General features: G+C 35.7%; 2 protein-coding genes across 3 annotated transcripts in view; both read left to right on the top strand.

Annotated features, from left to right (window-relative positions):
• Positions 1–5,462, top strand: part of pibf1 (progesterone immunomodulatory binding factor 1) — a 50,668-nt gene extending 45,206 nt beyond the window's left edge. Inside the window, exons 18-19 of one of the 2 annotated variants that reach the window (XR_007930002.1) lie at positions 4,785–4,949; positions 5,208–5,430. Coding sequence is in view for 1 of the 2 variants with exons in the window: in XM_051892090.1 (XP_051748050.1) it covers positions 4,785–4,949; positions 5,208–5,261 (219 nt within the window). In the remaining variant the exon portion in view is untranslated. Of the gene's footprint in view, positions 1–4,784; positions 4,950–5,207 lie in introns of both variants that reach the window. The other variant, XM_051892090.1, reaches the window with a different exon arrangement.
• A 180-nt stretch (positions 5,463–5,642) lies between these two features.
• klf5a (Kruppel-like factor 5a) lies at positions 5,643–16,913 on the top strand. The gene is made up of 4 exons (XM_051892106.1): positions 5,643–7,346; positions 9,927–10,827; positions 12,208–12,267; positions 15,432–16,913. The coding sequence occupies exons 1-4, from the start codon at positions 7,176–7,178 to the stop codon at positions 15,608–15,610; spliced, it is 1,311 nt and encodes a 436-aa protein (XP_051748066.1). The 5' UTR covers positions 5,643–7,175; the 3' UTR covers positions 15,611–16,913.
• Positions 16,914–25,653: the final 8,740 nt, after the last annotated feature.

Below are 25,653 nucleotides of genomic sequence, written 5' to 3'. Positions count from 1 at the left end.
AGTCTGTCTAATATACTGTATTTTACAACAAAACTTTTTTGTTCACTTTATTACTTTTTAAAGACGTGGCCACTTAATTCCATTTTAAAGCAGTTTCATGCATATTTTGATGCTTTTAGAGAATTCAAAATTAAGTAGTATTAATAAAATACTACTACTCCAAGATACTTAATTAAAACCTTTTTTTTTTTTTTGCACAACATTATCATACATTGTCCATTAAAGGTCCACACGTGACAATGTAAGAGAGTAGTTCCCACATACACAAACACATGCAGTCTAGTCTAGGTGTGTCCTCTTTCATTGTCATCCAGTCATCCAGCCTGCCATTCCAAATAGTGGTTACACAGCTTACCTACCGTTTACTCTCTAAACAAGGCATAACTTCATCAGAAAGCCTTTCATGCAAATTAGGAAGCTGCATTTCTAGTAATTGATCGATGGATGCCTCAGTTTTTTTTATGTGTAGGATGCTTTCAGTACAGCTCAGTTTAGTTGGCGACAACAACTTTCCTAGAATTTCTGAGATGCGCTCAGTAACTAGAAAATCCAGTCTCTCAGGTCAACTGTTTCCCAGGCTCAAGTCATCAGATTAGTAATAACCTTGCAGCTTGTGGTTGGTTTTGATAACAGACAGCTAGTAGATTGCTTCCATTGAGGGGAACTGATGTGTAACGCTCTAACCTATTTCACCAGTGGGTTCTGAATTTAGGAAACAAAGAACGAGAAGTGTCAGTGTATGGTTTAAATTTTTGTGAAAATTTTCCTTCGGATTGTTTAACTAATTTATTAATAATGCTGAATAGCGTTTATATTAATGAATGGAGTGATCCTGTATCTGTTGTATTGAAAGGCACATGAAGGTACACTACACCTCCTCTGACATTCTGAACTCTCCGAATATTAAGGGCAGGGTGTAACCGATTAAGCACCAGTGCAATATGGAGCTATTTTCAACCAAATACTGCTGGCACACACTGTGCCGACTTCACAACTTCCAGTGGCATGTTGGCAGAAAGCATGCAATCCTCACAGACAGCTGCTCCTCACTGGTGCTTTTTGGCATGCCAGCGCACATGGTCGTGCAGTGATAAATAGAAATATTGAATGACTCTTACGCATCGGGCTGATCTACATTCGCCGCTGAAGTCGATGGTCATGTGCTAGCAGGGGATATTTTACATTGCCGTCGTACTCGAGAATAGTAACCGTTTGCAAATAATATGAGTACATTTTTGCAAAGCTTTTTTTTTTGACACCGAGACTTTCATTTCTTTCAGCAGTTTTTTTTTTTTTTTTTTTTCTGTACATTTTTGTAAAACATTCCTGTTGCATAATATGGAATGTATGTCCCCTTTTCCCCAGTTTTATTTTAAGACCTGCTCTTAGGTCAAGAATGCAGAGTTTTAAGCAATATACTGTACCTTTAACAAACTATCTTCTATAGCTGTCACCAGTGCTTTTCTGTATGAAAAGCTTTCTGGCGTCTGTGATTTTTATCAGCATGTTGGAACACGAGCGCGCAACTCCCAATGTGATCTGACATCAGAAAGTCGTTTTCTTTAAACATTTTAATTTATTCACACGAGTCAAGTAAAAACATGAAGGTTTTTTTTTTTTTTTTCAACGCAGCCACAAATTGCTGATAAGTTGTAGCTGAGACAAGACTGAGGTTGAACACAAGAATCATAAACATATATTAACTCACTCATTAATACAGTTGTCAGCAAGTATTTGTTTTCATTATAACCCTACAGTACAAAACCAAATAGTTAGTATTTCTTTTAACCTATCAGATCTTTATAATCTTTGTGTATTTTTGTTTTGTTTTGTTTTTTTATTTATTTTAATGAATATGAATTTTTTTTTTTTCCTGTGGTTTTAATTTTTTTTTTTTTTTTTTTTTTTTTCGTAACAGTTTATAAGGCCCCATTAGTTAATGCATTAACTAACATTTAACTAACAATAAGCAATACATTTGTTACAGAATTTATTATTATTTGTTTACGTTTGTTAATAAAAGTGCAACTGTTCATTGTTAGTTCATGTCAGCTCAGATTCATTAAATAATATTAACAGATACAACTTTTGATTTTTATAATGTAAATGTTTAAATTTATTATATGAACTAAGGTTAATAAATGCTTTAGAAGTATTTTCCATGTTAACTGGTGCTAACAAACGAAACCTTATTTTAAAGTGTTAGCGTATTTTTGTTGTTGATGTTTTGTCTTGTTTTACCATTTTATTTATTTTAAAAAAAGAAAAATGTCTAAGTAAGTGATATCGCAGCTTCACTGTTTTTAAGCAACATTTAATCTTCTGTCACATTCAAAAAATGAGATATTGGGTAATTATTTTCTTTACTTTCTCTTTTAATGACATGTATGCAACAGCATTTTTCAGCGGACATGTATCTGTTCTCAGAACTGTATTATGTTGATGACTTAAGAGTAATGAAAGAACAACGCATGAGGGCGTTTCCTTCAATTGATTCAGAACTATTTACACTAAAGCAGGGCTGTGTGTTTTGTAGAGGTGCTCTCAGGGCACCCCGTGTACTGGAGAGGTTATGAAGATACGCCTTCAAATACCATTGCACGTTTGAATGGAGTGTTTACATGATCCCCTAGGCTGCTCCTGGAGGATTCTGTAATGTTTTTTTTTGTTTTTGTTTTTTTAGGTTTTTTTTTTTTTTTATGTGGTGTGTCGTGAGCCACTTTCGATTAAAAAGGGGAAAGAAAAAAAGGTGTCTACAAATGACCAATTATGCGTAAAGTAATCCACCTTATTCTTAACGTAAGAGCGGCACCGGCCATTGTAACTTGAATGTGTCGAGGCTTCCAGTCTCATCCATTTCCATTTATTTTAGCTATACAAAAACTGTCTGTTATGCTGATATATATTATATTGCAAACTTTTACTTATCATATTTATTATCGTAATCATAAACACACTGTAGTGCAAATTATTTTACCCTTTACAGCATTTTGTTATTCTTCCAGTTATTTGCCTATAGCAGCTAATGAATCGTAAGTCTCTATACATTCACAGAAGATAGCTTACTTCCGCATTATTGACTGACAGCTCTCCTGTCCCCATGTTGAAAGAAATCGGGAGGAAGTGCAGAGGCGTTGTGTGCGCTGTGTGAACATGATGGTTATTGTAGTTCTAGACTAAATGTGAACATGCATTTACTCATCTCACTTGCACAAAAACAGAGTCAGTATTCCTCAAAATGAATAAAAACAGTGAAATGCAATCTCAGAAAATTGCAAATCTGCAACAATTAAATATATTAAATTAAACAAATATATTTTATGTATTTAATCTCACTTTATTAACCAGTGTTTTTGCTGCTGACCTTTGATGATCCAATTGAGGCGTGAATTTGCATTTCCTTCATCCTGAGGCTTATTCGTTTCACTTTTGGTGTGAAAGGGCCTTTACATTTACCCAAAAAAAAAAATATATATATATATAATATATATGTATATATATATATATATATATATATATATTATTTTTTTTTTTTTTTTTTTTTTTTTTTGGTATTAAAAAACAAACAAGCAAGCCCAGCCCAGGTGAATGTAACGCAAAAGTAATGTAATGCATTACTTTCCATAAAAAGTAACAAAGTAATGCAATTAGTTACTTTTTTTTTAGAGAGTAATGCAATATTGTAATGCATTACTTTTAAAAGTAACTTTCCCCAACACTGCATAAAAGTACTATATATTGACGGCACAGTGAAACAATATCATCGGAATCACTTTCAGAATGATTTTTCCAGCAGATGAACAATAAAAAACATTGACAGCCAATCAGAATGCATCCTGCTTTAAACAGCTCGAGCATTTAAAGTGGCAGACAACAAAACTGCCGCGCACACTTATAGTAAATGGAACTATATCATCCACTGGTGTGGGTGCTAAAATAGTTACTGTTATTTTTATCTTTATAGTTGTCATTCTTGGTGCGAATAGGCCTTTACTCTTAAAGGGTTAGTTCACCCAAAAATGAAAATCCTGTCATTAATTACTCACCCTCATGTCGTTCCACACCCATAAGACCTTCAATTATCTTCAGAACACAAATTAAGATATTTTTGATGAAATCCAAGGTATATGATTCATCCGTAGACGGCAACACTTTCAAGGTCCAGAAAGGTACCAAAGACATCATTAAAACAGTCAACTGCTTTGCAAATATTCGTTTACAAGGCACCAAAAGTAAACGAAGACATGTCTTTTTTTTATTTAATCTGAACACTGTTATGAGTAAAATTTCATAACTTCAGCCGAGGGGAAGATTTTTAGTCAATGGTGACTCAAAATTCTATTTATAGTACATTTTTAAATTCTTATGTGGCTTCAGAAGACTTGGAATGAGTGTACAGGTTGCTTGGTCTACTTTTATGGTGCTTTCATGGCATTTTATTATATTTGTCCTCTTCTTTTTTTGGAGCTTTACAGATATTATTCCTATAAACTCGTATGAAAACAAAAGGTGTACAGAGATTCAAAATTTTCCTTTTGTGAAAAAATATGAGTGAAATTCATTGTCTTGAATGACATGAGGATGTGGATGTTATGGAATGTTGACATCCAACATCAGGACATGTTTGATGTTTGTGTTTGCAGTTTTAGTTTTAATTGCCCTATAAGGGCCTAGCACTGCTGGCACAACAAGACTTCAATCAAAAGCTGCGGGCTCTTTCTTACCTGTTAATGGGGATTCTTTAACCTTCAGGCTTCCACTGATTTGTTTTTATCCTGTTGCAGGAACTTTCTGTCATGAAGCAAGTCCTTATTAGCATGCGCTCACAGCAGCACGCTGGACCTCTATCTCTCGAGACCGATGGCACGGGGACAGCAGTTCACCGACCCAAAGCTTTAAAAAGCACAGATGATGAGCAATACAACTATGGTCCCAGACCCACAGTGTTTGTAAGTTTACTTGACTATCCAGAAGAGAGCCTTTCAAAATGAATTTTAGGACAAATCTCTGGGAACCAATAAGGGACACATTTTGAATTGCTGATAAATTTAATGTACTTTTTTAAAATATATTTTATTGAGCTTGCTTTTTGGGCTGATATTTACTTTCACATTAACTTTTACTAGTTTAATAAAATGTTTTACTCAAAGCAAAGTCCAAAGGAATGGTCAGTGATATTTAACACTGATATTTTTTTCTTTTAACAGACCAATAAAGAAGTTCCAGAATGGTATAGAAAACTCAAACGGAAAACCAAGTAGGGACTTGTTCAACTTGTTTAAGAGTTTTAGGATGCTCCATGTCATGCAATCACGGATGAAAGTCTGTTTAAGTTGTAGAAGCTCTATTACATAACTAGTTACACAGGTTTGTGTAGCCATGAACAATGTGAAGTTATTAACATTGAAACATTAAACTATGATTTTTTTTTTTATTTTTTTTTTTTATGGTAATAAATCATTTTATGTAGTCCAACTGGGTGTGTGAATGTTTTATTGCATTTATTTTTAATTAATTTTATTTTATTTTTATTTAAAAAAGTTTATCATATTTGTAGTATTTCAGGTTGTATAAACAACAAATAGCTATACAGTATCTGAATATAAGCATTTTTATTCTTTACCCTTTAAAAATATCTCAATATATGAATGTATCATTTGATGGTAATAAATCTGGATTCTTCCCTTTTGATTCATAAAACGCGAGACACGCTGTTGATAAAAATAGAGGAGCGCGTGCATACCTTAATCGCTGCAGCATCGCGCGCTTATTTGTGTCATCTTAATGTTACGCACCACAGACTCAAATGTCCAACAAGATCAGCGGTAGCGGTGAGCTGCATATTATTGATTCATTTCATTGATTTGGTCTGCTTGAGGTGGATATTTTTATTTGCCGTGTTGTGTTACTTTTAAATTTGACACGTTTATTTACTTAGTGATCATATGCCGTTTGTAAATAAGCTTTGTTCCCCTGCTCGGGAAGCGCTGACAGACACAACTTGGAAGCAACTGTACCTCGTTGGATGAGTATCATAAAGAATTTAAGGATTCCGGTACCACTAACGTTTATTTTAGTGCTTTCAGGGAATATGTAGGCTATTTGAAGAAAAAAAAAATCTTAACAGTCGGTTGCTAAATGAGATGATCAGATTAATAAACCAGATACATAACAAATCAGAAATAAATGTAGGTCTAATACAGTTCCTGCAAAAATAAACAGGCTAAATAAAGTTTTAAAATAATAAATAAACTTTTTAGAGGCGACATAATGCGATCGAATATGGCCCTGTATGCATTAATAAAAAAAGGCTACCAAACAAGTGAAAATGTGAAAACATTCATTTTTATAAAATTGCTCTTGTTATAGCAAATGTTATAATGTGTAACTACACGTCATCTAGGCTAAGTACAGTATAACATACTAGTAATATTTGACTTCTGTAAGCGAGTAAGCTGATTCACAAATCCAGTAAGATATTCAGAAGTGTTTTGATTCCCGACTCTTATGAGCCGGTTCTTTTAGTGAATCAGACTCCCCTGACCACGCTGTATGTTGTTGAATCACTTAAAAGAACCGATTCACAAGTGTCATTCGTTCGGGAATCGACTACACTGAACAAGAACCGTTTTACTTGTTATGAACCCTTCACTGGCTTCTCTGTTATAATTATTTTTACAAAACTATATGAAAAAATGTATGTTTTCATCACGAAATGAACTTTGAATTAACTTATAAAAACAGCCCAATGAATAGTCTAGCCTACAATTCGAACACGTTATTGCTGTTTATAGTCAGTTGTGATTTTAATTAAGTATTCTACATTGCCGTCATTATGTAAATGCTAAGGGAAATACGTAGACTACGGCTGGCCAGATTTAACTCCGGCTGTTTTGACGGGTTTGTTCCGCTGTTACAGTAACAGCAGTAGTAAAGGTGTAGCCGTCTCACTTTCTTAGTCCCTGACAGAGTCAGGCCCCGCCCTTTCAGCGATTATATGCTACATATATCCCAGAGCTCCAGGAACGGAGCGAGGCAAAACGGGATATTACTATCGAAAGCGCGTACACATACACGCACGGGTGTCATTCCATGCACCATACACTCACTTCCCCTTCCTCAACGTCTATCAAAACATATTTCGCGGACGCTCTCTCCGTCACATCCACGGGTTTATGGCCGCTACGCTTCTTACGATGAGCGCTGCGCTCGCACCGGGACAAGATGACTTTCTCTCGCTTCTCAAACCCTCACTATCCGAGGGCTTTCAGGAGGACTCCTCTCTGTTTTCCTTTGAAGCCAAGAATCCCGATACGGAAAGGGGCTTATCAAACGACTATTCTCAGGTAAATTGTTTTATCAGTTCTCTGAAAGGTGCTCAGGAAGATATGACTGTATCAATGGATGAATTAAAGATCATATGCATCGTGTGTGAAAGGTGGGCCATCGAGATGATGCAGCATGCTGCACGCCTGCAGTCCCATCAGCATCATGCCCCATGAAACGCGTTAAGCGATGTGTGCGATTCTTTAAATTGAGGAACTTTTCTATTCCATAGGTTAATTTACAAAAAAAAAAGGCGTTTTTTTTTTTTTTCAAAAAAATAAATAAATAGATTAAAATAGACGTAAACTTTAATTGTTTACTTTTCGCTGAAATGTTAGATTTTCAGATTCTTAGAAATTAAGAATTATAATTTTGTCCCTCATCCAGATTTTTTAAACCTCCCATCTTCAATACACGCAGGACAATTTTACTTTGCACTTTGCCATAAGAACTTAAACATATTTCAATGTATTAATTGTGTGTGCAATTTTTTTTTACCAACCTACTACTGTCATTACTATCAAACTAAGCGCTGCGTGGAGTTTTATTAGCTGTCATTTCAAAATTAGGTTGTTCTTTGAAAGTTAATTTACTTATAACTAAAATAAAAAATAAAAACATTACCAGCAGTCATTACCGTCACACATAACTTACAGGCCTTTAGTTTGAAAAATCGTCGTTGTTCAAGATTTCAAGTCCAAAGCGTCCTCAATTGATTAATCTCTCATGATGTAGGCTACTTCAAAAGGATTTGGTGATGTTTTTGGGATTTCCCAGTGGCTGTAATGCAGGGGAGAGTCTGGGCTGGGTCGGATAGCGCACAGACTCGTGTCAGTTGCTTGCAGTTGGTTTCTTGGCTACCGAACCGTCAACAACTGACTCCCCCTCCTCACCCACGCGCGTTGCTCTCGCGCTCCGAACTGAAACTTCCCAGCAACGCCGAGCCTCAATCTGAAAACTTGTGAAAGAGATACATGTCCGGCGAACAGCTGGAAGATCTAAATCCAGAAATAGCTATGCGTAGCAGCCGCGTAAAGAGCACTTAAAGAGCTCTGGCATTCCGAGTGTGAATGTATGTAGGCTACGTATGTGTGTGAGTGTTTTTATTTTCCCTCATGTTTATTCCTCCAGTGACTCTATAGATGTTACACTCAGTAGGGAGTAATACATGAGTCTCGATTTATTATTTTCTGCTGATTACGGTTTTATGATAATTGGGTGGCATTTATTTGGAAAGGCTGAGCAATCTTTCCAGCATGCTTTCCACCTGTCAGCAAAGTCTGTTTTGAGCTTGTGGTATGAGCGCTGTTTTACAGTCTTAGGCGGAATGTAGCAGAGACATATTGAAGAAGACTTGATAAATGCTTTACCTCTGACTGCTCGATACAGCAACACAGCCGCTTCATGCTCTCAATATATATATATACATGATCACAGATCAGGTGTTAAAACATCAAGTCCTGATTTTTAGGTTTCACATCTTCACACAAAGAATTTGCAGGTATATAGTAAAATTGGTGGTATCGTTTTCATACTTTAATTCGAACATCTCATGTAGGTAATGCTGTTTTGCTATAAACACAATACAGCTAAATAAAGGCATATTAGATGAGACGAAATGGGATTTTGCTTTAATATTTACTCAAAATGCGCAGAAAAATGTAAATAGAAATTATTTATTATTAATTGATAAGATTTAAAGACTGGTAAAAGGAGGAAGTAACCTGTTAATCGGCCAGCCGACATGGTTCTCGGTTACCTCAAAATACCAACTGCTCAGCCTGGCCAATAAATTGGTTCATCACTAGATGTAGCCTACATGACATATTTTGTTTGACCTGATCCATCATGCTTGCCTGTTCATATAACATATTGATGTATATATTTCTAAATAATTTTAAGTTTTATAGCCTACGTTCTAGGTTAATTGACTGCTAGCTAACTTGTTGTGTTAGCAAGTCCAATGCTAATCCCTTTTTCTCCAAATACTAAAAAAAAAAAAAAAAAAAAGGTTGTCATTACTGTCGCACATAACATATTGAAGTCAAAGTGTCCTCAATTGAAGAGGAAAGAAGGAAATATAAGCCAAATACTCCGCCTGGTCGATAAATTGGTTTGTCAGTTTATTTTTACTTGCTCCAACATGCTTGTCTATTCATATGAGGAACAATTATATTATTTCATAACACCTATTAGCAGTCACATAGCACAAGTGTACTGAATAATAAATGCTAAAATGTTTTTTATTATTATGCTTAATATATTTATATTGTAGCTGATTTAAATATCTACCATGTTGAGCAGTCCATGTATTTTTACTCAGAGCAAGTTAGCTTAGCTGAGTAAGCAGGCAGGTTGGCCATTGTTGTAACAGTAAGTGAATATTTGCATTCTTGCAAGCTTTTATAAAATTTTATGTATACTTTGTTTCTGCTCTGCCAACGCAAGCAGTCCCTGGAGATCCTGCCAGCTTTGCTGACAGAAGCAGCGTATGCAATATTCCAGTAGTTATTATTCTCAAATCTGTTTATCTTGTTTGCATTTAATGGCCTTTACAACTGCATTTACAATTTTTTTTGCTTCTCTCTTTTGCTCTCTAGGCCAAATTAGAGATGGATAAATATCTGTCTCCACAACCTGTGGCTCTCCCCGACCTAAAGAAGTCAAGACGAGAGAGTATCTCAGTAATGGACCAGTTTTTCGGAGACGACCACGGTTCCCCCTACAGCATCAACATGAATGTCTTCCTGCCCGACATTGCGTATCTAAGAACGGGCTTTTGCAGGCCGGCGCGGCCTTCGGTCCCCAGCCAGGTCAAAACTGAACCTGTAGCGGCGCCTTTCTCTCATCCAGAGTGTCCGGTGAGCACGACCGGCCCAGCTCCATCCACGCTCCCAGATTTCACCAGCATCTTTAACTCGAATTCCACTTCAGGCTCTGGAATGGAAACCATGGACGATAACACCGGGGTCTTTGTCAAGCAGGAGATGCAAGGCTTTGACATCCCACAGGATGGGCCGCTCTTCCAGCTCCTCAACTCAGAGCTGGACGTCCCCCATCAAGCCGATTCTCACTCCCACCCTCACGCTCACTCTGTGCCCTCACAGATGCCTACTTTCCACGACCTGCACTTAGCGACCCAACAGACTGCTTCCAAGCCATACTGTGGCATGCCCTCCGCCGGGTACCCTCTCGGCCCGGGTCACTTTGTCCATCCTCAGGGTCAGGCTCACTCGCAGCTCAAAATGCCCTATCTTCCCCCTTCACCTCCCACTTCAGAACCTGGCAGTCCTGACAGACAGAAGGAACTGCTACACAATCTGACACCACCACCATCTTACGCCGCCACTATCGCCTCCAAAATGGCTGTCCATGCACCCAGTCACCCAACCCCCACCTCGACACGACCTTCCATGACCAACGGGTCCATGCCTGTCCGTTACAACCGAAGGACAAACCCAGACCTCGAGAAAAGACGGATACACCACTGTGATTTTCCAGGTACAGAGAATAAACAAATTGTTTCAATTGTACTTGAAGTAAATCGTGGTGAGCTTAAAAAGCTAAAAAGATGCTCTTGTGTTTTCTGGAGCACAATACCGCTTTCTACTCTGCTTTCTTACTCACACGCTCGAATCCACTGTTAAATAATTCAGAGACGGGCAAAGCCTTTTAACCAGTGCTCAAAATGAATGCCAAGGAGTTGACGTCAGGCTAATTGTTATTGAATCCTGTTGCATCAAATTGACTGGGTAAATTGTAAAACAGACAAGCCTCACAGTGCCATTAATAGTGCATTTACGCTAAGAAGCTGCATGTCTGAAGCGACGTGCTTCGCAATTAAGAACCCATCACTGCTTTTCTTCACTGAGTGGGGTTTTACAGCTAACGACATGAGATGGGCTTTGGATTCCTAATTGGAAAAGAAAGCATACTGAAACCAAATAACAGGATGCTCTTATTTGTGACTGTGGTGATGAGTGAACCAACTGATTTTGTGTTGGTGACTTAAAAGAATAAATTGCTTTCTTGTTGCAATTGAAAAAAAAAACTGTTGATGCATCAAACATTAATATGTCATTGTTTTATAACTGAAATGTTTATTGTTATTTTAATAATTATTATTTTTATGAATAGCCTCCCAGCATTTTTATCTCTCAAAACATTAAAATGATCTTGTCATACTATTTATGCATCAAGCATAATAACAGCATTTTTTATTATATTTGATCATTTTAATTGTTTTAATATTTTGTATTTATTTAAATTTTTTCATTATCAATAGCCTCCCAACATTTTTATCTCTCAAGAAAATGAAAACACTTTTCATACTGTTTATGCATCAAGCATAATAATTACATTGTTTTTTAAATTTAAATTAATTTATTGTTATTGTAATAGTTATGTTTTTATCAATAGCCTCCCAATATTTTTAATCACTCAAAAGATCAACGTAATCATAATAATTGCATTGTTTTTAATACTTAAATTAATAATCTTATAAATAATTATAAATTATATGTATTTTGTGTTATCAATAGCCTCCTAACATTTTTATCACTTAAAAATTATGCTGTCAATGCATCACACATAATAATGGCATTGTGTTTAATACTTATCATTTGTAATTTAAATATTTAATGTATAATTATTTTAATAATTAATAATATTTTTATTAAGAGAGCCTCACCACATTTTTTACAGTCTCTAAAATGATTTAAATACTGAATATGCATCAAATATAATTAATGCATTTTTAATTCTTATAATTCATCATTTAAATATTGAATTATTTTATAAATACCCAATAGCCTTTTAACATTTTTTAAACACACAAATGCTTTACTGTTGTGAGTAACGAAAACTGTTATCTTTTTTTAGGTTGTAAGAAAGTTTACACCAAGTCGTCCCACCTGAAAGCTCACTTGAGGACACACACTGGTAAGAGTTCTCCAATTAAAAATGGTTTTATTTATGCTCGATAAAGCTGGCCTCCTATTTTGGCACTTTACTGTCATGTTGCTGGGCAGACGTGCGTTGTTGGCATGCACATGCGTTCATTCTTGCACGATGCCTGAAAGCTATCCTGCGTCGCTTCCTAATATGAGATTGCACCAAAACCATGTCCAAATACATCAGCAGCAACAGCCTTTTCAACGTCCTTTTTCCATATCAAATTATAACATCCAATATTTGAATGACCTCTTGGCAACATTTGAAAATATCACTAGAAAAGCATTTTCATTGTTCAGTGTTGCTATCTCTCTGTCTATAAAAATATATTTGGAGATACACGTTTAGTATCTGAATGGAAGTAAACAGAAGGGCAGACCTAATTTGACCCAGAGGAGTGAATATTCATACATTCCATAACGTGGCCTTTAGCATGTGAACTTAATAAACTGATAAACTATGCTGTACTTATCAGGCCATTAAAAGTTTTAGATTTTTCCAGCTAAAGATTTATATTTTATGTCACTGTCCTGAGCCTAATTACTTGCTCATACTGATTGTAAAGCACTATTACGATAAGATAACAACACCCACACTTTTCTTTAAGTCTTGACATGGCATGATTTAGACTTTTGACAGTGTTGCTGTATTTGAATAAACAGCATGTCAAAGTGAGATTTACAATTATAGTGCAGGTGCTACTTTCAAATTCATAATGACATTTAGTAGTCAACAGATTTTATTTTCTTCTAGAGATCAGGTGGGTCAGTTTAATAATGCCCACATTTATTGTACACAAGATCGATACACAATATTGCTTTAAATAAACACACACACACACACATTTTTGTTTTGCTATCTTAGTGAGGACATTACATAGGCGTAATGGTTTTTATACTGTACAAACTGTACATTCTATCCCCCTACACTAACCCTACTCCTAAACCTACCCATCACAGAAAACATTCTGCATTTTTACATTTTTAATAAAACATTGTGTTTTAAATAGGAGGACTCATGAAATGTCCTCATATTTCATGTTTATGTTGTAATACCAGTGTAATACCCATGTCATTATACAAATTTGTGTCCTCATGAATCACAAAAATGCACACACAATTCTAACTCATATAATATTTATACAAAAATATTTATTAAAAAAATAAAATGGAAGTTTACGAAATTAAATGGTCATTTTTCACATTTACGATACTGTTCAAAAGTTCGCTGTCTAAGATTTTTAAAAAGGAGTCTCTCAAAAAGGCTGCATTTATTTGATTAAAAATAAGTAAAACATTAATATTGTAAAATAATAATGTTACTATGATCTAAAATAACTTCTTTCTATTGTAATATATTTAAAATGCATTTTATTCCGGTGATGAAAAAAAAAAGGCATTTATTTGAAATATAAATTTCGGTAGCACTTTATAATAAGGTCTCATTACTTAACACTAGTTAATGCACTAAATAACATTAACTTAGTGAGCAATGCATTTGTTACAGTAGTTTATTAAAATATGATAAATTGTTTTTTCATGTCAGCTCAGGTCCATTAAAACATATTAACAGATACAACTTTTGATTTTAATAATGTACTAGTAAATGTTGAAATTAACAGTAGGTCAAACTACAAATGCAACCTTATTATTAAAGTGTTACTGAAATCATTTGTAACGGTGTAAATGTCTTTACTGTCACTTTTGTTCAATTTAATGTATTCTTGCTGAATAAAAGTATTAATTAATTTAAAAAACAAAAAACAAAACAAAACAAAAAACACCATGTTCAGATAACCACACAAGATAAAACCCAATCCAACCAGTCCCTGTTGAGAAGAGAGGGGCCTCAGGCAGACAACGCATGAGATGAGCAAACCAAACAAGTCATTACAGGATTCCTGTTCAGGGCTCTTCTCTCAAACGCTAAAGCTCATGACAGGCGCATGTTCTGACGTTTTTGCTAGTTAATTGTTTTTGAGCGCTACACCTACTGCATGAGGTTGAAACAGCTAAACTTGCAGTATCACTCTTTATAGTTCTTCGGCTCCCATTTTCTATTACTTAAAAGGCAATAGCCCAGATGAATGATAACATTGTGATGATGTTTTCAGTTTATCAGTATTTGTACGGATATTTCAAATAGTCTAAATCTAATTTACTAACTTAATGTTTACAATACACAACTCAAAAACTAAAACTCAAAACAAATAATTGTCATAATTTATTCAGCAGCATGACATTCCAAACCTGTATGCAGTTTTTTATTCTGTTGAACACAAAGAAGTTATTTTGAAAGAAACTGTTTTTTTTTTTTTTCTTCCAATGTTTTGGACCCCATTGATTTTCATTGTATGGACAAAAAAGTTGGGAAACATTCTTCAAAATATCTTCTTTTGTGTTAATGCAGGTTTGAAACAACATGAGAATGAGTAATTGATCACAAAATTTTCATTTTTTAAAAGAAAGTTTTTTTCTTCCGATGTTGTTTTGGACCCCATTGACTTTCATTGTATGGACAAAAACACGTTTAAACATTCTTCAAAATATCTTCTTTTGTGTTCCACCGAATAAAGAGGTTTGGAACAACATTTTTTTTTTAAATGAATTATCTTATATGCTTGGTAAATCATTCTTATTTGTGTGTTTTTTATTATTATTATCTGTCATCGACTATCCAAATTTCAAGCTTTTGAAAGGGTACATTGTGGTAGTAATGCATGTGTTGAGCTGGCAGGGCTTTCCGAAGGGATTAACAAACCGACTTGATTTCGGGAGGAAGAAATAACCTTGTCGTCTTTTGAAAAACACGCTTTAAAACTTCTAAACCCGAGCAAACATTGTGCTACTATTTATGGCCGGCTATGAGTTTAGTCTTGTCAGCCTCCACGAACATACCAAAATCCTGAAATACTTTAATCTTAGAGATAGAGTTAAGTGAAGTTTATGAGGTAGCTCCACACCTCTCAGTATATGTTTGTTATGGTTACTAGCAATGACAGAAAGAGAAACGCTACCCACACAGATTACTCATTTAGTATTACTAATGTATTAGAAACCTGTTTTTTAACTGTGAATGATAGTTTCATCCGTGTTCTATTCGTGACTCCATACACCTAACCAAACTTGGTGTCTATTGTGCTTTGTGTTCAGGTGAGAAGCCGTATAGGTGCACGTGGGAGGGCTGCGACTGGCGGTTCGCACGTTCCGATGAGCTGACGCGTCACTTCAGGAAGCACACCGGAGCCAAACCCTTCCAGTGTGCCGTGTGCAGCCGCAGCTTCTCTCGCTCCGATCATCTCGCCCTGCATATGAAGAGGCACCAGAATTAGACACAAAAACACACTAACTGAAACAGACACACATACTTATTATTATGCACATGAAGTGATAAGAGAACAACTTATTTCTTTCTCTACGCCGCGACGAACCTTATAATGTTTAGGGTAATCTTCTCTCTCTGACCTGTCGAGAGTGCGACTATAAACTGAAAAAAACTTTTGATATTGCCATGAAAGCCAATTTCTTGTGGTACCTTCAGATATCAAAAAGCCCGTTCCTTTTTCCTTCCTCTTTAGGATGTATAGATCAAATTTCCGTTAAGACCCTCATGTCACATGTGACATTCTCGTACATGAGACTTGGCTCTCATCCTCTGATTGGAAGATGAAACGTTTTTTTAAGTGTATTGAAATGGAACTCAATATACAGGATTCGTTCTTGTATCTGCAAAGCACTAAGACACAACTCCCATTTAACTTTGCACTTGAATTAGACTGGAAAAGATGAATATCTATGTATGATAAATACTTTTAATATATATCACTGGAATAGTTACTGCTCATACTGGGTTTTCAAGTACACAGCCTATACTGCGATTCCCTCTTTTTAGTTGCTGAAGTATTTATAGCTTTGGATGATAATGTGCTGCTACTGAACAGCAATTATTTCATGAATTATTAAACAATGGTATAGAAAAGCAATGAGAAGTGGAAAAGGGCTTTAGACAGCTGTGTGATTTGTACAGTCTCCTTTATACACACAGAAGCATGCCGACCATTTGTTTTCTACTGTCATTGATGCATAAGCTCATATGAATGTACGAGACCACAGTGACTGTTCTTTTGAAATAATGCCTTTGGATCACATTTCATCTTAAAGTGCCTTTTCATGTTTGTTTATATCAGCAGCACATGCTATGACTTCTTGTTCATAAAGAGACAGATAATAAAAATTCATCAGATTACCATTATTTCACTATTTGGCTGCCTTTCATAAGTTTAAGAGAGGGTTAAAGTATCACCTGGTTCTTGTAAAATCGATGTATTTATTGCATTGGCTTTGTGAAGTGGAATTTGACAAGTTTTGTGTAATTGAAATGCCTTAATGTAAATATATGACATTTTATTGTAAATATTATTTTGAATTATTTTTGTTGCTTTTTTTTTTTTTTTTTTTGGAAAGGAGGGCATCATATTGCTCTGGATTTTGGCTGTGTGACTATTTTTCTTTGAATTTTTTACCTAAACTTATTTTGTAGATTATATTTCTAAATTGGTTGTCCACATGACAAACATTTTTTGCCTACTGATTGAAATGAATTCTAATAAAATCAACTTCATAATTTTTAATGCTTTTTCAATCTGAACTTCTCATTATTTTTTTCTGTGTTAAATTTATATAGAATTAATTTACAAAACTATAATAATGTGTGTCCAGGTGAGTTATTACTTACGGAGCCCCTAAAGGAACATTTGCAAAAAATAAAAAATATACCGACTCACGCCATGTCACCTATTTTGATGATTATTTTGACGATTATTATGACATAATTGAACGATTCTGAACCGTAAAGTGTTTGTAGAACAACTTGTAAGATGTGTTCGACTTGAAGTGGCGCTTTCTCGCAAAAGTCTGTATATTTTTTTTTTTTTTTTAAAGGTCCCTTTAGGGACTTCATTACTACACTGGTGGAATAAAATGTCATTAATCATCCTCCCTCAAAGCACATAAACTACTTTTCTATAGTTTACATTGGTGTATGCCTAGTGCTTCCTGTTCACTCTCTTTAGTTTCATTCAAACAATTCAATTTCTATTTGTTGATGTTTCTAAGGTTTAATACATAAAAATACTACAAAGAAGTAAAGATAAAACTATCATCAAAGCAGAAAGTTACATTTCAAAGATCACTTGGGCCCATGCCACAAACTTTGAATGTGCTCTTATCTGATGGTTGACATCATAAAGGAACAGTTTTCACAACTCAAACAAACCCTCAAGCTCTGAAAAAGAAAATTAATGGGAATTCCTTTTTTATGTCAACAAGCGTCAAGAATGAGAGTGACAGCACAATATCTGTGTTATTTTTTATTGTCCACTGCAACCCATTCAGAGTTTTACGTCTTGCCCACTAAAACATTAAGCATCAAAGTGATACCCCCCCTCCCAAAAAGAATACTCTTTCATCATTTATTCACTCTCATGTTGTTCCAAACCTGTATGACCTCAAAGATACTTTGAGAAACATCTTTGTGAGAAGGTGAAATGCCAGTTCTGATATTTTTTTATTTTCATTCTATTTTGTGTCCATACGGTGGAAGTCAATGGCAATCAAAACATTTGGTTAACAACATTTTTCAGAATATCTTCTTTTGTGTTCTGCAGAAGAAAGAAACAGGTTTGGGGCAAAATGAGGGTGAGTCGACTAAATTATGACAGAATTTTCATTTTTTGGTTGAACAAACTACATGTAGGCTATATATTAATTGATATTTTGATGTTATTCAGAAATTACAGATGGCATTAGTGACCCATAAAAATGTTAAAAGTGTTAAAATGATAGTAGAATTTTGTTGTAATTCATGATTTATAATTCTATTATTGGCAAGACTGTTACTTAATAGCTGGTGTGCAACACATGTTCAGGACAGATCCCACAAACATCACAAACTCCAGAATACAGCCTTTCAAAATCATAGTCTTATCACTGGAATTTTAATGGTATCACTGCTGGAACAGATGACTGCTTTGCTCACAGGCTCATAGATCCTGTCCAGAGTCCACTGAAAACATCCTATATCACTCAAATTGAACCTCTTCACAATAATTCTGGAATTTGTATGATGCCCCTCCATAATTTTGATATAATTCTCAACCAATATGTGGAATAAAAATTATCTGTGATGTTCAGAATCGGAGGCCCTGAAATGATCAGTGTGGATGGACATTTGGTGAACGCGCTGTTTGCTTTAAGAGGCATCAGCAGTTTCTTGGGGTGCAACCGAATTACAAGCTGCCAAAACGTTGGGGACCCCTGTGAGCAAAGAAACAATACAGCTTTTGATATGAGATCAGGAAACACCACAAAGGAAAATAAATGCTTTCATTGCTTTTAAAGAGAAGGGGAATTTCTCCCTCTCTTCTACATATGTTCTTAGTTTGATTCCTCGGACAAACCTCAGCCCCTGGACATAATGAACTTCAGATGTCAAAGACAGGCAAACAATGGAAGCTCCACTGGACCCAATCAGGAGGTTCTTCAAGGTTCCTCTTGAGAATTGTTACTCCTACAAGTCCTCTTCTCTCCTCCACTCTTTCTTCCTCTCCTACCTCCCCCTTTCCGTAGCCTACATGGAGGTTTTAAACCCCCAGGGTGAACATTATTTCTCTAATGCATATAGGGCCCCTAGTTTTTTCTTCACTTTCAGCCCTCAAAACACCATAAGCTGCACTTTCTCATAACCTGTCCCGGCCAGATCAATACAAATTAGTCTCCCTTTGCCGTAAACAAACAAAAGTGCCAAAGACAAAGGAAACAGCTTTATTTCTCACGGATTTGTACGTTATGATATGGATAATGCAGGACTGGGGTAATGTTGACTGACTACACCCTTAAAAATAAAGGTTCTTTATTGGCATTGATGGTTCCATTAAGAACTTTTAAAATTCATAGAACCTTTCCATTGGACAAAAGGTGGTTATAGTGGTAAAAGGTTCTTCAGATGATTAAAATGTTATTTATACTAAGAAAAACTGTTCTTTTAAGAACTGTTCACTGAAAGGTTCTTCTAGTGGCGAAAACCCCCTTTTGGAACCTATGTGTATAATCAAGTTAGCATCATCTATCCCAGGACTTGATAGGTTTGTAGTTATTCTGATTGAGAAAGGTCAGTTAAAGACATTCAGCTTAACTCTAGACCAATTGAGCAAAAGTGACGATTATATGGGCCTTTATGTAAGCCCTAAAGTTCAAGCAGTCAAGGTGTCAGTTTTTGAGCAGAAATGCCAGTTTGATTTACAGCACTCCACATATCACCCAACTTTTATATCTTCCCTCAAGCACTAATCATGCAGCTGGATGGTCAGGTTAAATGTTCAGAAAGCAAGGAATTTTCAGAGGAAGTTTCCTGGACACACAGTCTTTGAATAAATTACTAAGGGTATGTTTACATGACAACGATGTACTAAACACGGAAAGTTTTTTCTTTGCTTTTTTCGTGTACAGATGACAACGTTGTCAAAATGATATCCGAAAATGTTCAAAAAACGCTGTATTATCATGCCAGGCCAGTAGTTGGCGATGTCACTTTGTAAAGAAAAACTACGCACCTATAGACTGAACATGTAATAGAGTGGTGCAGGTATGAAATCACTTTGTAGGCCAAAATGCATAAGTGAGTTAGCATTTTAGCACTTCCGGTTCCATCGCCCCGAAGTCAATGGGTTTTTTTAATGGGATTTTGGTTAAATGGCTGAAATAAGGTCTGTGGTGAACGTAAGCTCAAGACAGTTTCACGTTTTATTCTACGACATAAATTGCATCAGTATTACCCCACTAATGATTTTTTTAAGCTGTTATGTGTCTTGAAAAAGGCGGTTGCTAACAAGTGGCTAAATGGGACTACACAGGCAGTCAGGGACATTAAACATTATCACGGCGAAAAGGTAAGCTCAGTCTGCTTTTACAGCCTCATTATGCTCATAATTGTACTCTTATAAACTATTCTAACTCAAACGTGCTGGGAAAATGTTTTTAGATAAAAACTGAAAGAGTTGTCGGAAGCTTAGTGATGGTGACGTTGAAGTCGAGCGACCATGGTGTAGTTCGTTTATAGCCTACTTTTAGCTTTTTACTTCTGGCGACTGCATTTAAGCTTCAAACTTCATAAAAGTTATGTTCATCTGTGAAAATTATCTTGATGGACAAATCATGTAAGTATCATAACCCTTTGTTAAACACAGAGCTTATTTTTTTGCGATTTTCCAAAAGCCTATGGGAAAAATGCATAGGCTTTCAATCGAGGGAACCCGCGCGTCGCTAACTTCCGGGTTGGCCTACAAAGTGACGTCATACCTGCACCACTCTATACGCATGTGCATGACGTCACCATTTTCACAAATTCGCGTTTTTGTTGTTTACATGGAGACGATAATGGTATTGTTTTCAAAAACTTGCACTTTGAAACCCAATTTCAAAAGTTTGAGCTGTTGTCATGTAAATGAACAACCAAAACGCATAAAAACTTTTCCATTTTAGTTGAAAACACTGTTGTGTAAACAGCCCCTAAGTTAAAGGTGATTTTCCTTTTAAATACATATGCTCTTGCATGGAAATCCTAAATGACATAATTCTTCATTTTGGTCAAATGAATAATGAGAGAAGGATAGTCAGAGCTCAAAGTTAACACTCTAAAACTGGCTTTGGCGAGTAAATGAAACTCACCAGTTGGCTGGTAACTTGATTACGAATAGAAAATACATTCAAATCGCACACATGAAAACTGTCTACCAAAGAAAACATCTAACACAACTCAAACTTGTACCTCAGTAGAAGGTTTATCATCAGATGTTTGTCTAGTTTGCCTAAAGTTCTTTTCTCTATAACTCCATGTGGTCCTCACCTTAAGCTACCAAAATTATGTATCTCACAATGTATTCTGAAGAAACAGCCTTTTTCTTTTCTCTTGTGATGCTCCTCATCTGTACTTCACTTTACATAAAAGCATTAATGAATAAATGTTCACTGATAAACGCCACTTTAAAAAAAAAAAAAAAAAAAAGAACTAACTGCTATGCGTTATTCTCCACATATAGCACGTTTTGTCAGAAAAGCCGGTTTTGTCCACTGTCAAGGCATCACGAGTTCACGTTTTACAGCAGAAACCAACAAGCGCCTTTGTTGTTTGTGTACAGAAACCGATAAATCCGTTTTAGCGAATCAGCGCGCAGTATTCAGGTCAGGTGACAAGGCTTCTAGCCTTGTATTTATAGCCTTGTACTTATATTTCTGCCGGTGGGTGCCCAGTGCCCCACATCAACCCCCCCATTACATCCATATTATATTATAGATAAATCTGTGCTTACTGTTCGTATTCCCTAATAGTCTCGTGGTAGGGTTTTTGTTAATAGAGCCAGAGGTTCAGTCGTGCTCTAATTATCAATGGTTCAAATCTGCCCTCATATAGGCCTAGTTTGTTTTCCTCATTAAGTTCAAAGAAGTTCATTAATGTTTGTATATCAAGAGCAGGGACACGTTTGTGTGCATTTTGTTAGTGATTTCCCTGGAAAGAAGAGTCAAGCGATAGATTGACGCGCATGTCTGAACTTAGACGAGCCACAGCGTTCCTCAGCATGATTTCAAAAACAACACGTTTCAGCGCTAGTTCGCTTCTTATTTAACTCAAATTAACGTCAACTGGATGTTTCATTTGCATTATATCCGTGCAGCGAGATGACAACTTCGACCCAAAAGCACATTCTTTTCACGAGTGTTGTCGACTCGCGACTCATGCTCTCGATGATATCTGATGCAAGGAGGGTTTGAGTTTGAGCGCGCGCAAGTATCTGATCGAGAGCAGAGCCATTTGTGCTCGCGCATCACTTAGATGCGCTCTCGACGTTTGCCATTAAAATATCGCCATAGAAACGGCCTTAAATAAACTATAAAAAAAAGGGTGAAGATCGAGTCTGAAAGCTCCAATCGATTTTTTATTGGTTAAAATCAATGGAGAATATCTCGTATTTTTCCGTGGTTTCCACGGGATCGGCGCCTATGCTTCTCACTTCAAAAAGTCGCACTAGCTGAGGGGAGTTTCGCTGACTAAAAAGCTGACTAAAAGTGATCGAGGATTTATAATTTCGACTCCTGCAAGTCCTTGCACACCATACACGTCTTACATCCTGACCCCTTGGTTGTTCTTTTGCGCTTGTGTGTGTGCGCGCGCGCGTGCGTGCGTGTATGTGTGCCGATCTGTTAGTGTGTTTGAATACGTTTTAAATGCAATTACAAAGCAATTACTTGGTTTTGTTTAACTCTGAAACATGAATGTGGAGTTATCTGCTTTTAATATGTATAAAAAACATACTTTAAGTGAATTTTAGCTGAAGGTTACCTGCATTTTTTTGGAGTTATTATCACTTAATCAAAACAACCCAACTGCAGTTTGATTGATATTACTTGGAATGCACAATAAAAAACATGATTTGTGAGAATTAATAAAAATGGAGTTATCTGCAAATGAACTCTTCAAATGTAACTATGCTGTTTGTGACAAATTTAAAAGAAAAACAAGTCAAATCAGACAAAATATATTTTAAATAAACACAATTCAGTTTCTTGGCTGATGGGATATATTTATGTTTGCATTTTCTCAACTTGCTTGCCATAGACAGGTGTCGGAAAAAGTAACTTGGACCTGAGTACAGCTCAGTATTTTTTTTCTTGAAAGCAGCAAGTCATGTGTCTGATTGAATTACATAAAAAACATAGTTTATTCTTCTGTAGTTAAATAATAGCATGTCAATTTGGACCATGAGCACAGCTGAGCAGTCTTTTCTTGAAAGCAGAAAGCCTTGCAACAATCTGGTTGAATTACTTCGAAAATATTGCATTTCCTGTTCATCTTTATGAAGCTTAAATATGAAGTCATATTGTTTAACTTACAAGTGCACCTTTACTGAGTGTGAAAAGGACTACTGGCTCATTGAGCAGATTAAAAACAATTAATGTCACATCTGGGCTTCTGGCCGCAGGCCGATACAACATGCTGCTTTTGGTGCAATTTTTCCAGTGTAGCTTTACAGACCACCCACACAGAAAGGAGGACCTGTTCCCAACACACTGTGGAAACATAATAAGCATTGAATGAACACATGGGAGTTTGAGCTTATGGTTCTAATCATGTTCTTAATACCTTAATGGACAGTGGTTTCAAATGGGTACTTTCCCCTCTTAAACATCAACATTGCTGCTCTTGAGGGGGTGTGGGTTGCTCATGGCTAATCTTGACATTTGTTTGCCATAGCTGAAGACAAACTTAAGCTTCCAGAAGACAGCTTGGACGCTGGTACGCATCTATGTGTTAAACAGAGAGTGATTCAGTGGCCTGCAGGGTCCGTGTCCGTGATTCAGTCTCTCGGTACTCTCACACCTCAGCGTGAGGAAAATAAAATGGCAGACGGCCAACCATGAAACTCTGCGAGTTCGAGAGGCAATCTCATGAGCTGATGTACTAAAACAGCTGCGGCATGGGAACGCTTCATAGCCTCAGTTGTTTGATTGTGTCATGGCGGAAACACATTCACATGCGGTGACCGCTTTGTTAATTCTGACTCTTTGTTTATTAAGTACACTTAAATTAGTCGTCTGTGTAATGAGCAGGATCTTAGTCAAGAGCCATCAAAGTCATAGGAACGGTCCAAAACAGATTATTTATAGATGGTCTGGTTGACAAATTAAAGTGCCTTGTTTGAGGCTGATTGAGCATGAAAAAACATAACAAAAGTGAAATGAGACTCAAAATGAACATTCAGAAACACTAATGATAGGGAATCGTTCACATTAAATTGAATGCACCCATAAAGTAACAACGTCTATGAGAAAACCTCATTATATTTTGTTATATTTCAACTGAGTTTGAAGGCATAGGTCTCATAATAGAGGTTAGGTAAAAGGTAACTACTTTCATTGTGCACAACTAAAATGTCAAACAGCACTATATAGATATCATTTATGATCACATTTAAATGAGGCAAAAGAGACAGATAAACATAGCCATATTAGCTGTAGTGCAGTGTTTCGTGTCAGTGAGATAATATTTGACCTTGGACCACAAAACCAGTCATAAGGGTCAATTTTTTGAAATTGAGATTTATACATAATCTGAAATCTGAATAAATAATCTTTCCATTGATGTATGGTTTGGACATTATTTGGCCGAGATACAACTATTTGAAAATCTGGAATCTGAGGGTGCAAAAAAATCAAAATTTTGAGAAAATCGCCTTTAAAGTTGTCCAAATGAAGTCCTTAGCAATGCATATCCGCTCACAAAAATAAATTTTTGATATATATACATGCAGCAGGAAATTTACAAAATATCTTCATTGAACATGATCTTTACTTAATATCCTAATGATTTTTTGGATAAAAGGAAAATCGATAATTTTAACCCATACAATGTATTGTTGGCTATACCCATGCGACTTATGACTGGTTTTGTGGTCCAGGGTCACATATTATAGTTTTTATGAATAGTTAGATTTTTTTTTTTATTATTATTTTTATATTTTGTTTTCAATTTGGTTAAAATTAAATTTGTTTTGTGTTTTTGTCCAAAAAAAAAACAAACAACAAAAAAAACAAACAATTTAAACTAAATGAAAATGAGAAATGTTTCCTCGACAACTAGCTGAAATAATGTCATATGTATTTATATAATTATATAATAATAATATATAATATTTGATCTAATTTTAAGTTAAAGATTATTTTATTTCAAGTAACAAACATGATATTTTATGGTTTTATTTTTTTTTAGTTAACTATAATAACCCTGTTGTAGTAAATGATTTAAGAGCTACAATGGAGGGAAAGATTTTCAAAGAAAACTGAAATCTAAATTTCAGTCTGATGCTCACACCAAACTGTTGTATGGCTTCAGGATCCTTAATATTGCGCACACATTGTATGGACTTCAGTGCTTTTGTCATGTTTGGAGCATAATAGTAAAACAACAATGTTCAGCTTGGACTAACCAACTAACTAACCAACTAACTAACTAACTAAATATGAATGCAGTATAGTAGTGATGTTTGGTGCAAGAGAGTAGTTACATTTTGTATGTTCTACAAATCAAATTGCACAAATTGGTTTAGCAAAAAAATCTGAAAATTACCTGTTGTTGTTACAACCCTGTCTATAAAAGCCAAAACAATATTTCTCTGAATTCCTTTTTGTGTTTTGGCTGTTTCATTGTATATAAAAGTAAAATAAAAACTATGATGTTTTTTAGCAGGTGCCCATTGTGACAACTTACCCCCTATTGCTCGCCAAACGTTATTACATGTCAGTGCCCATGTGTTTTGCAGTTTGT

Source organism: Ctenopharyngodon idella, chromosome 1 (assembly GCF_019924925.1).
Source record: "Ctenopharyngodon idella isolate HZGC_01 chromosome 1, HZGC01, whole genome shotgun sequence".
Lineage (NCBI taxonomy): Eukaryota > Metazoa > Chordata > Actinopteri > Cypriniformes > Xenocyprididae > Ctenopharyngodon > Ctenopharyngodon idella.
This window is presented reverse-complemented; position numbering and strand designations above follow the sequence as displayed.